We start from the raw sequence: 12,382 nt of genomic DNA, 5'->3' as shown, positions 1-12,382 counted from the left end.
GGGAAATAGATTCAAACCAGGAAATGGCAGTAGACAGCTGGAGAGTCCTCGTGGCTCACATGGAGACTCTCTTTGGAGCCCAAAGAGGACTTCAGTGGGGGCGTAGGAAGTCCCGAAGAGACCTGAGATGCAGAGAGGCTTTGTTTAGACTGCTCAGAGTCCCCACTTAACAGCTGACACACAGGGTAGGGCAGCATTTAAAGGCTTTTTGGAGGATGCTCCCCAATTTTTGCTTATGCATGTGGGGGCGCACAATGTAACCCCCGTGTAAGTAGAAGGATGCCTGTATACAATAAGCTAGTAATTTACACAATTGGCAAAAAATAATACAAAAAAATTGAAAGAGGGCGAGCATCTGGGGAATTTTTTTTGGCAACCCCATCTGCCATCAAACCCAACGTGTTTTGACTTTACAAAACTAGGCTTTAGGCATAATCCCAGGAACATGTAAGTTGTGGGCTGACTGTATTCAAACAGCTCCAAACAGACCTAGGGCCGTCTCATCCATAGGGGCTAGTGGCGCAGGGCACCCCTGCAAGCCCGCCGGCATACTGGGCGCCCCCCTCCCCAACCCGCCCCCGCCCCCACGGGCGGGCAGTCGGCCGGGCGCTCGCACGCCAGCGGCACAGCCGCTGCCGCCCATGCCGGTCTCGGGCTTTGGCTGCGAGCCGGCCGCCCTCGCCTCCCGTCCCGGGAGCACTGGAAGGGCGTGCAGAGCCCCGCGCTGCTCCAGCACCACGCCCCTCACCCCCCCGCTCGCCCCCCCTCCCGAGGGGCAGCAAGCGCGGGAGGGAGGCGGCGGAGAGGCGGCATGCCAGGGCGCCGGAGGGATCGCTGCGCCACGGCAGCCGATTTCCCTAAGACAGCCCCCTGCCCAGACCTGACCTCACATGGCACTGTGTAAAAAGCAGTAAACATGAAGCAATGGTGCAAGCAATGGTCAACTAAATAAGCATGATAATCAAGGTTTTTTTTAGAAAAATATGGCTACCTAATATGCTTTTGATTGAGGCTTCTCTGGCATAAGCAACCATCATGCTGTTACCATGTGTTGCTGACCTTTTACATGTGATCAAATTAGCCCAATGGTGCCCCTTGTGTTAAGTAAGTTCTGGTTTGATTTAGTAGCATCTGAAGTATATGCACCAATATTTGCTTCTTAGTCCCAAAGCAGCTACATCACTGGCTTTCTCAGCCCTTGTTCTTAGGCTGCTGCTATAAATAGCACTTCAAGCAAATACAGGGTCCCCAGGAGATGAGCTCCTGTGACATGTCTCTAGCAGCAATTCACTGACAGCACATCTTTAATAACATTTCTCAGAGGGAGGAAGAAAAGTGTGTGATTATGTGAATCTCCTCTCAGATTAGCTCCTGCTTTCATATCAGTCAGTAAAGGACTGAGTCATTCATTCCATACATACCTCTGAAAAACTTTGTTTTCTAAACTCTAAACAGAGCTTGACGTCTGTCATTCTGTGTTATAGATATGGCATTTCAGATTACTCTCAGCAGGCAAGAAAATAGGATGAGGACTTCCTGTTCCACGAACAGCTCAGCACTTTTGAGGTTCATTGTGTTTTATGGCAGGAGTGAACTTCAACCCGGATCAGTGCAGCCCAAATGGTACTGACCCATACAAGCCCAAGTGCCCTGAAAACAATGAGACGAACCAACAGCCCATCTTCCCTGAGTGGCTGACGGTCATCTTGCTCTGCCTATACCTGCTCTTCACCAATATCCTTCTCCTCAATCTCCTGATTGCAATGTTCAAGTAAGTTCTATATTCAGCACCAACTTCTATCATTTCTTTCCCCATAGTTCATTTCTGACAACAATGAGACTGACAGGCCTAGAAAGGCTGTCATGGTCACTGCCCTTTGATCAACTAAGCTGCTTGTGAATTACATCAAGCCCAGATTGCCAATTTGCAACATGCGCAGAACCCAACTAGAGGTTGCATGGGTCAATTCAGGACATCACTTGAGCAGCTAAGCAGAGGTAGTATTAATGGATAGTTGCAGGCAGTTCTGCAAGACTTTGCCCCTCCATCACTACTTATGGGATGTTTAGGAGAGGACCACCACACTCTATATGTATTTAAATTACAACCACAGAGTGGCAGAGCTAACTCTTGTATTCTTTTCTCCCAGCTACACATTCCAGCAGGTGCAGGAGCACACTGATCAAATCTGGAAGTTTCAGCGTCATGACCTGATAGAGGAGTACCATGGCAGGCCCCCTGCTCCACCACCCTTCATTCTTCTCAACCACCTGCAGCTCTTCATCAAGCGGGTCATTCTTCGGAAGCCAGCTACACGGCATAAGCAGCTCAGTAAGAAGCTCTGCTGGGTAGGGCCTTGCAGAGTCAGTGTTGCAGGGTCAGCTTGACTGGAGTTATGAGGGTACCCCCCTCCATCACTGCTGACTATTTTTATGATGACCTGTGACATTCACCAATATTGGAAGGGAGGAGATTGAAGCATGTGCTATAACAGGGGACACCAGAGCCATTAGTTCTCTTAGGGGACCCTGGAAAACAACAGCAATGTTGCTTGGCTGGCTGGTACCTCAGTCTCCTCTGTGCCTTTCTTCATGTAATTCCTACTCCTATGACATTATGGTATGCATGGCATGTGAAGGTGACATAGAATGTTTAAAGGCAACAACGGGAATGTCTGCATTAACAGCTTTAATCTTATCAGAGAAAGGAATATTGTTATATACATAACTGGGAACTGTGTGCATTACATTGCCTCTTCTGTTTGATTGATCTGCAGAAGAGAAGCTTGAGAAGAATGAAGAGGCAGCTCTCTTGTCCTGGGAGATGTACATGAAGGAAAACTACCTGCAGGTTCAACAGTCCCAACAGAAGCAGAACACTGAACAGAAGATCAGTAACACTGCAGAAAGGTGAGGTATCCTTGCCATGCTAAGTAGTCACCAATGTCAGACCAACTGGGTATGCTGCTCATGGGTAGAACTCTAAAGAACCTGGTGGAGCTAGCACTTCACTCATGAATACTGCCCGCCCTGTGGAACGCCCTCCCATCAGAGGTCAACTACCTGACATTCAGAAAATACCTGAAGGCAGCCCTGTTTAAGGAAGTTTTTAAACTGTGATATTTTAAATGTATTTTAATATTTGTTGGAAGCCGCCCAGAGTGGCTGGGGAGACCCAGCCAGATGGGCGGGGTACAAATAAATTATTATTATTATTATTATTATTATTATTATTATTATTATTATTATTATTATTATTATTATTATCATTATCATCTTAAGGCCTTGCAGCTGCCAGAAGTCCTCACCATTCCCCTACCCTATCCTACCGCAATTTGTTCATCATGACTTAGAACACCACTTACTGTGGAAATTAGTGTCATAAGCCCACACTCCATTTTAGAGGTGCACCCCATGGACAGTCATAGAAAAATATCCTTATTCATTGGAGCTATAAATGATACACCTAAATGGCAAGTTTTGAGGGCTCAGTGGCTGTCCATAGGATACTGCCTGCACCTCTGACTTAACACTGATTTTTTCCCCCAAGAATGGATATGCTGGTAGAAATGCTGGACCTCGATCGGGTGAAAAGGACAGGGCTGGTGGAGCAGAAGTTGGCGTATCTGGAAGAGCAGGTGAGGGGTGACTTTTAAGGCTTCCCCACCTGGAGAATGCTGATGGCTCATGAGGAGGATGGGGTGAACTGAAGCTTGTCAGTCAATGTCAGGAAACTGGAAAGGGTGGGAAGAAAATAAGATCAGGTGCCTTGTCTTGTGTCAGCCACATTACTTCACTGCATTACAAAGGTTTCCACACAGAGGAGTCTCTTAAGTGCCAGCTTCTTTCTGCCATTAACTAGCCAGAGGAAATGTGGCCAATTGTCTGCTCACCTACATGATTAACCTTATCTAAGTGGAGAGGTTGTTCTCTAGGGAAGAAGGGAAACCCATGAATGATTCACTAGTAAGAACAATGTTTCCTGGACCAAAACTGGAGAAAATATCATTCCCAGGTTCCTTTTTGGGACCTAGAGACTCACTCAACAGACTTATTTTCTCCCTCCCTATCCCATTTTCTGGACAGAGGTGCTGGTTGATGACTGCAGGCCTTAACAAGTTTGATGGGCTGCTTCTTTTTAGATGTTCCAGTTTTCAAAGGCACTGCGGTGGGTGGTTCACTCACTGTCTAGCAGTGGGTTTGGATCAGAAGAAGATGTCCCCACCATAGGTATGTCTGGCTACAAATATGAGTCTGAGGACTGTTTCCTATATTATTTTGATTCTGATACTTGTGGTGTATACTTTGTACTCATCACTTACGAGTGCTGGGATAGCTCAGTCAGTAGAGCATGAGACTCTTAATCTCAGGGATGTGGTCTGGAGCCCCATGTTGGGCCAAAGATTCCTGCATTGCAGCAGGTTGGACTAGATTAACCTTGTGATCCCTTCCAACTCGACAGTTCTATGAGGGAACAGAATGAATTGTTTTCGAGTTTTCCAGACATATTTCTCCTTCTGCTTCCACTGCATGTATTTTATAAGAGAAACATTGTGAATTATACATGCAAACACAAATGCTGTTGTTCATAATGGAAGTGAAATGTGTGTATTTTCTACTTGGTTTTTGGAACCTGACTGCAAAACATGTCACAAGAAGTGGACCTGAGATGGGTCCAACTTAGTTTGAGCTATACTGAGCAGTGCTTTCCCTGGACATGGCAATTTTGATTATTTATCCATGTGTCAGTTCTAGTAAATTAGCGTTGTCATATTTCAAACAGTGAAAATCTGGTCAGAAAAGTTGTTGAGCATTTTGGCAAAATAGCAAACAAAATTGCCATTTTTGAGCTATTTTTATGGGAAATCAGCAAAAATGGCACTGCCAGCATGGACTGCCATATGTCCAGTATTCCAGATATGTCCAGGAAATTCTGGACGTATGGCAACCCTAAGTAAACAGACAAATCTGGGACTGAAGTCCATCGCTGACAGCCATCCAGATCCAAGGCAGTGATGATGCTCAATAGGATACCATACTATATTACCTAAATAATGCATCTGTTAGGTGTGGCCCTTAACTGCTGTAATTTCCATGTTCTCTCAAGCTCCAAAAAGCAAGGAAAACCCTTAACACAACATGCTGAAGTGTAACTTTTTTTGCTAATTGAATTATACCTGCATGAGGAAAACATGTTTCATTAGGAGGAAAGACTACACAAACAGAATTGTAGACAATGAGTGTGACAGAATTTGTCTTAGTCTAACCAGTTTTGAGTAAAAGTGTATATATATCAGAATACTGATTTCCAGCAGTGGTTGGTTTGCTAGAAATAAAATAAATTCCAAAAATACAGAGACACAGAAGCATGGCATGACGAGAGCCACAGTTTGAATATGTGGAGTGTGAAGAAGTCGATCTTGTTTGACCTAGTTCCCAGCAGAGCCCCTGAGATGAAGGAATGCCATGAAGAGGATGTCCCAGAATCTTTTCACACCATATATCATGTGAGCGCCAGGAACCTCATGTATCCCAGCTCCACTGCTGTCTGCTTTCCTGTACCAGATGAGAAGGTGCCTTGGGAGGTAGGAGCTTTATATCTTAGGGAGCAAGATATGGTTTCATATAAAAAATAAGGAATGATAAGTCATTATATGTGACCCTGGTTGTGCATGACTGAGAGCAGAGCTATATTACAATCTTAAGATGGTTTAATAGCCATTACCTCTCCCCAGTGAACCCTGCGAACTGTCCTTCTGTGAGGACAGGGGCATTAGAAATTTCTAGCAAGAATTTGCCATACCCTCACATTCTATAATTCTAACACAGGAGAAGCCATGTCAATTAAACTGGCAAAAAAAATGTATATGAAGAGGTGATACAGATATTTGTAGTGTATATATGATGCCTATAGACTTCAATTCCTACCAACCTAGCAGTTCGAAAGCACGCCAAAGTGCAAGTAGATAAATAGATACCGCTCCAACAGGAAGGTGAACATCGTTTCCTTGTGCTGCTCTGGTTTCGCCAGAAGCGGCTTAGTCATACTCGCCACATGACCTGGAAAAACTGTCTGCGGACAAACATCGGCTCCCTCAGCCAGTAAAGTGAGATGAGCGCCACAACCCCAGAGTCGTTCGGGACTGGACTTAACTGTCAGGGATCCTTTACCTTTATAGACTTCAATTAGAATGTGTTTGTGCGCGCACACACACATGCCAACAAAATTGGCTTTGGGCTCAACCTTCACTGGAAGTTGATGGTAGCAATATTGTTAGCTTCCCTTGGCACAATAAGAGGGGTCTGAAGAGAGCCCATGTGCAGTTTTTGCCACAGGTGCATTGCTCATGCATGAGAAAACATACTTACTTGTTTATTAAAGTTGTATATGCTGCCCTAAGCTAACAAGCTTTCACGGTGGCTCACAGATCATAACAAGATAAAAGTCTGAATAACAATCATATATAACATACATAACAGAGCAGGAAAAAAACAAGCAAAAACATGTGGCACATTAGCTCTGGGAGTAGTGTCGGAGCTGCCAAACAAAGAAAAGCACACCCCGGAATTTAGATACAAGGAAAGTCATAAATGAAGAACTCTGAGTTCTTGCTTCTGGGTTCTCAATAATAGATCATGCTTGAAATGTGAATTTGTGCTGCTCTGGAAGACTCTGAGACATCCTTTCCCCCTGACAGGTAGAGTTTGAGATCTACAACCCTCCCTTCTACAGTGCAGAAAGGCAGGAGAATGCTTCACCTGACTTCCTGAAAGAGTAAGTATGTTCTCAGAGAGACAGAAACATACACACACTGTATCTGTACTGGTTTTGCTCTTTCTTCCTCTGTTTATGCCACCCATTTTCTAGTGATTGTATTTCATTGGGTTTGATTTTCATTGACTCGACATGTTGCAGAGATTAAAGCTTTGCCCCTGTCTTTCAGCTCTTTAGAGAATCTTTCAAGGATAAACTTCAACAGTATGGATGGAGATATCAACAGACAGAGCTTCCATGGCACCTATCTTATCGAGGACGGCCTGCCACTGTGAGTGAGTCTGGTAACAAGAGTGGGAATCTTCATTATGGTGCCCACATCACACCAACAGCAACATGGTAGTTCTTTTATTTTTTTAAAAGGAACCCCATGGGAAGGACGGGCCTGAAGGGCCAAGGTATTCTTCGGTTCTTTGGACCAAATCATGCTCTTCACCCTGTTGTGACACGGTGAGTAGATAGCAGGGTGCCATTTCTCATCCCTATAAGTGTAGTCTTCTACTCTAAGTTGGTAGGTCTGTGCTCAGGACTTTGTGAGAAACCACAAAATAAGCTATAAATGAAATGTTAACATGATTTCTACTTTGATTTCCAATAAAGGACAGGAGCCTGTTCTTACTCCTCAGTTCTTGTTTTCAATCAAGGGCAATTTCGCCAGGCTCATTTTGAGAGCAACAAGATGCATTTCCCCCCCTCACTTCAGACTTGTACTCATCCACAAGCAGTCTGCTTTTCACAAGTTAATTCTGTAAAGTGCCCTGCCTATTTTCAGAGCACTTTTGAGCCTTAGCTGATAAATGCAGCGCCTTTGCAGGAGTAAGTGCTGTATCCATGACAACAACAGGCCAGGAAAAGAAACATGGATGTCCCTAGCCTGAAAACTGACTGATGCAGGTCATGTGGGCTGCAGATAGCTTCCTTGCTTCAGAAGACTTTTTTCTTGCTTCCAAAAAGCAGTGTTTTGTCCTTGTGTCTGGAATCTAGGAACTATGTCAAATAAATTGTATTTGAAGCTGAGAACACTTCACAGGCACCAGAGAAGTCCATCACAGTAGCTGTGGTGCAGAGACTTCTCACTGTCATTTTTTAAGATGTGTGTATACATAGAATGATAGCTATATCCTGTCTTTTTTCCATTACACAACTCAAGGCGGTATATGTTGGGTTCCCATGTGGTCTTCCATCCAGACAGTGTCCAGACCCAGATCTGCATAGCTGCTTCAAAGTCACTGTATCAAGTGCCTTCAGACAATAGGATAATACTCTGTAACATCTTTCTCTGTGGTGTTTGTAGCTGGAGGAGGAATGTGGACGGATCCATTTATAGAAAAAGCTTAAAGAAAATGCTGGAAGTCTTAATAGTAAAATTCCCCTTTTCGGATCACTGGGCTTTGCCTGGGGTAAGTAGTTATATTTCTTCACATCTAGCCCATATGTGAAGAAGGGAGGTGTATGCCAAGGTTTTAATAAAGTCAGAGTGATAAATTACATGAGCTGTTAAAACAACCATAGTTGCATTTCAGGGGTTCTGCCATAGAAAATGCCAACCCTAAAAAGCCCTTCATAATACAATAGGGCACTAAAACTATGTTAACTTGACTTTCTTTCTTAGCCTTGTGCCAGTGAGCTCCCACTGATTGTTGTGTTAGGTGTATCTTTTGTCTGATTGGTTCTTAAAAGTTCAAGCCAGAGGTTCTAGCTTTCTTCTTTGAGTTTCCAAGATTTGACTGTAATACTCATTCACTTGAAAGGCATACTTTCCTGCAACTCCAAGAAACGTTTGCCAGCTGGAAACCAGATAGAAACTGCTGCTTTCTTGGCCTAGTAACTTGGAACATACTATGTGTAAAGCCTTAGCTGCTTCTTACATCAAGTAATGTTTTGATTTTTCTTCCAGGGATCTTTAGAGCCAGGGGAAGCTTTGCCACAGAAGTTGAAGCGGGTCCTAAGACGGGAATTCTGGCCACAGTTTCAGAAATTGCTGAATCAGGGTACAGAGGTACTTTGAGCACCAATGGGGCTTGACAGAAACAGAAAGAATCACAAGGGCACTGTCAGTGAACCACTTCACCCCACCCCCAAAATAATGTATGAAAAGATGGCGGGGAACTACATTCCATTAGGCTTTCGGGTATGATGCACCAAATGGGCACATGACATAGTCTTAAATCAATAGTGTTTTTAAAATGAAGAGGTTTTAGGCTCCAGACAATTCACAAGTACTTTGTAATTTCCTGTGGACACTCCTCAACTGCCGCCTTAGATCACATCTGTGGGCTGGGGTGCTGAAGCAGAGTAGACTCTGTCATGCTTTCCCATGAGCCCTTAACTTGAGATCCACACAGTGATTCCTCCCTACAAGGGCAAGGCCCAGTATGGAAAGCTGACACAGAGACATGGTGTGGAAGAGAAAGATGGAGGAAACAAGTGGTAAGCTTGAGTTGGTAGTTGTAGCTCTAGGAGTCTGATGAAATCTAATTGCTGTCTCGGTACTAACCTTACATCCTTAGGCACTTTGGTGGAGGCATATTTTCTTTAATAAAGGAGCAAAGCCACCATGCCCTTGGAAAAACTAATATCTACTCTTCACCTCAATCATTTGGGGAGATCTTTAGAACATAATGATCACCAACTTCAGGAAGATTTCATACATTATGTCTTCTCTTTTTCCATCTACCCTTCATTCACCTACTTCTAGGTATACAAAGGGTACGTGGATGACCCCAGGAACACAGACAATGCCTGGATAGAAACGGTGGCCATTAGTGTGCACTTCGAAGAGCATAATGATGTGGAGATGAAGCGTATGAATTCGGTACATACCATAATGCACCCTTATTACCCTTATGCCACAAAATTCTCCTCTAGAAGTAGTGAGATGAAAGCCCCAGGTTTTGCAGAAACCATGGCATGAAATCTTGCTGTGTAAGAGGGAGAAAGAGCAGCTCCTTGGATCTTAAGCATCAGAATGGGCATGGTGCCAAGTGAAAATATGTGGGAAGCTTAAGAAAGACGATGCCAAGGGCATAGAAAAAGAAATCACAGAAAGAAATGAATGGGCAGATATTAGAGAGGTGGTTCTCTGTGTGTGCATGCATGTGTCTGAGTGTGTGTGTTAGATAATTACCTAATACTACTCAGTAATTAAAATATTGCATTGCGGCTCCTAAGGGCTGTAATCTGAGGAATATTCAGCACACCTTGGTGTAATCAGATGCAGAGCACAGTGCTATATATAGCACAAAGTAGAAAGAAGTGGAGCAGGCCCCAAGAGTGCATGTTTTGACTATTTTCCACAGGTCCTTTTAATACCCGGTAGACCCCTGTTAGTAGATGTATTGATGGTTCTGAAAGAATCTATCCATATCACTTGGACTGTGACTGCCTCTACGTAGCTTGCAAGAGGCTAATAGGAAGCTGACAGTAACATATTCCTTTTGGGGTTTCTTTCTGCAGTTTCTCCAGGGCTGTGATCTGGAGGCGACTGTCCGGTGGCAGGTTGTGGATAAGAGAATCCCGCTTTATGTGAACCACAAAGAACTCCTGCAGAAAGCATGTATCCTCCTGGGGGCATACTACTGAGGACACAGGACCATCACCCTTAGTCTTCCTCCCATTTCTCTCTCAGCTCTTTCGAAATGCAGCAAAACCTGACTGATACCTTTCCCTCTGGTGATTTTCTTTGTGCGTTTTCTTTTTCCTGTGTGCAGAATAACACTTCAGCTGACCCTCACAAAACGACCATAGAAAGCAAAGTAATCTTGGCCCTTGCATAACAGTTAGTGTTTGCCCATAGAAAGAAAAGGGACAGAGCATTCTTTTGTTGTTCTTTCTGGAGCAGGGCTGTTGGAGCACTGGATTTCCTTTTCAGCTGTTCCACCGGCTAACAATGTATCTTGCAACCCATACAGATACTCCTAGGGCTCAGGATGGCATTCCAAATCTGCAAAGTAGTCAGTGCAGTGGGGCCTGATTCTGGTTAGGATCACTGATCTAATGGTAATGGAAAGTGGCCAGCTGCACTGCCTTCAAGCTGCATGTCCTCTCATCAATGCTGCCTTTGGAAAAATTAGTCCTGTGCCCAGCATACAAGCCATTTCCCAAAGACTCTGGAGCTAGGAATTTGTTGCAAGCAGAAGGCCATCAGCTTTCAGTAGATCAGTTCACAAGTCTGATGTTGTTCCATGACAAGCCTTTGGCATACTGAGCTGAAGAAGCATCTCTGAACCTGGCATTAGTGGTTGCCAAGGTTAAGAGAAGGCAGCTCTTCCACTGCTACCTATTGCTTTGCTTTCATTTAAGGGACCTCATCAATGCAGTTCTGGCCAAGTTGAGGGTGGATATTTGTTCTGATACTGGGTTTTTTTTTAATTAAAAAAAAGGTGTAACCAAACCCGTTTTTTGCTGTGAAGATATGCCAAGGCAGAAGGAACCTCTGCACAATGCTTCTTGTTGTTTATTATTTATTACATTTATATACCACCTTTTCCTCAAGGAGCTTAAGTTGGTTCAAATGGCTCTTCCCTCTCCTTTTCTGTGAGGTAGGTTATGTGGAGAGACAGTGACTGGTCCATGGTCACCCAGAAAGCTTCATGGCAGAGTGGGGATTTGAGCCTTGGTCTCCCAGGTCCTAGTCCAACACTCTAACCATGACATCACATGGGCTTTCTACACTGTTGATCCTAGATCCTGCAGGGTAATGTTTCATAAAGTCTTCAGGCACTTTTCAGCTGAAACTACTGGAGCTTTCACTCCAGTATGGGAAATCTCTGAACCTTGGGCCAAATATAGCCCCCCATATCCCACAATTCAGCCCACCAAGCCTGTCCCAGTGAGCCCTGCCCACCTGCCAATCACCCCATGTTTTTATGTAGTGTTTTATGGAGACTGAAGATAAGAGATCCCTCTGCCTGCTCCTTAAGGGCTTATCTCCAATTTTAGTGCTAAGTTCCACAGTGCACAGGCATAAATTGTGTGCTTAAAAGTAAAAGGCAGCATTTCCACCCACCCCAGCAATAGAGAGTGGATAAGAGAGTGTTGAGGGAGGGAAGTGAGTGAGAACCGTATGCCTTCATGTCTGATACATGTGTGTTTCTGACAATGGTAGGGAATGGAGATACATGTGTTTCCTTTTTGGTAGCTTTTATTTTGCCCCATCCACCACAGGAATGTGGCCCCTAAAAGGCTGGCCAAATTAAAATCTGCCTCTTGGGCTGAAATAAATTTCCTCATCTCTGTTCTACTGCAACATAAAACTAATTGTCTTTTCAATTTGCAAGTAGGCTGATAGCTAAATTGCATCAGATGTTAACATAATTAAAACTTAGTTTGTTCATTCAAGGCACCCACATCATTTAAATTTTCTTAACTGTTTTCCCCTTTTCTGATTCTGTGCTCATCATTTTGCCATCTAGCTGATAGTGTGTTGATTCTTGTGGTGAATCTGAGTACAGTCTTTGAATCAAATTACTTTTCTCCATGCTCTCTTGGCTCATGTCACAATCATCCATAAGAATATAAAATGCCCTACCTGGATCAGACCAAGGTCCAAATAATCCAACATTTGATTTCCAATAAAAAGTGCAAGATGAAGATAGCTTCCCAGAT

The 12,382-nt window shown here is 44.0% G+C and overlaps 1 protein-coding gene across 1 annotated transcript in view; it reads left to right on the top strand.

Annotated features, from left to right (window-relative positions):
* The window catches only part of TRPM2 (transient receptor potential cation channel subfamily M member 2), a 34,927-nt gene extending 24,494 nt beyond the window's left edge, over window positions 1-10,433 (top strand). Inside the window, exons 22-34 of the mRNA XM_033150102.1 lie at window positions 1,588-1,771; window positions 2,151-2,332; window positions 2,778-2,910; window positions 3,551-3,638; window positions 4,143-4,230; window positions 5,434-5,585; window positions 6,699-6,775; window positions 6,945-7,046; window positions 7,139-7,225; window positions 8,070-8,175; window positions 8,673-8,774; window positions 9,474-9,590; window positions 10,232-10,433. Of these exons, the coding sequence (XP_033005993.1) occupies window positions 1,588-1,771; window positions 2,151-2,332; window positions 2,778-2,910; window positions 3,551-3,638; window positions 4,143-4,230; window positions 5,434-5,585; window positions 6,699-6,775; window positions 6,945-7,046; window positions 7,139-7,225; window positions 8,070-8,175; window positions 8,673-8,774; window positions 9,474-9,590; window positions 10,232-10,357 (1,544 nt within the window). The 3' untranslated portion in view covers window positions 10,358-10,433. The remainder of the gene's footprint in view (window positions 1-1,587; window positions 1,772-2,150; window positions 2,333-2,777; window positions 2,911-3,550; window positions 3,639-4,142; window positions 4,231-5,433; window positions 5,586-6,698; window positions 6,776-6,944; window positions 7,047-7,138; window positions 7,226-8,069; window positions 8,176-8,672; window positions 8,775-9,473; window positions 9,591-10,231) is intronic.
* Window positions 10,434-12,382: the final 1,949 nt, after the last annotated feature.

Source organism: Lacerta agilis, chromosome 5, assembly GCF_009819535.1.
Source record: "Lacerta agilis isolate rLacAgi1 chromosome 5, rLacAgi1.pri, whole genome shotgun sequence".
In the NCBI taxonomy this organism is placed as follows: domain Eukaryota; kingdom Metazoa; phylum Chordata; class Lepidosauria; order Squamata; family Lacertidae; genus Lacerta; species Lacerta agilis.
This window is presented reverse-complemented; position numbering and strand designations above follow the sequence as displayed.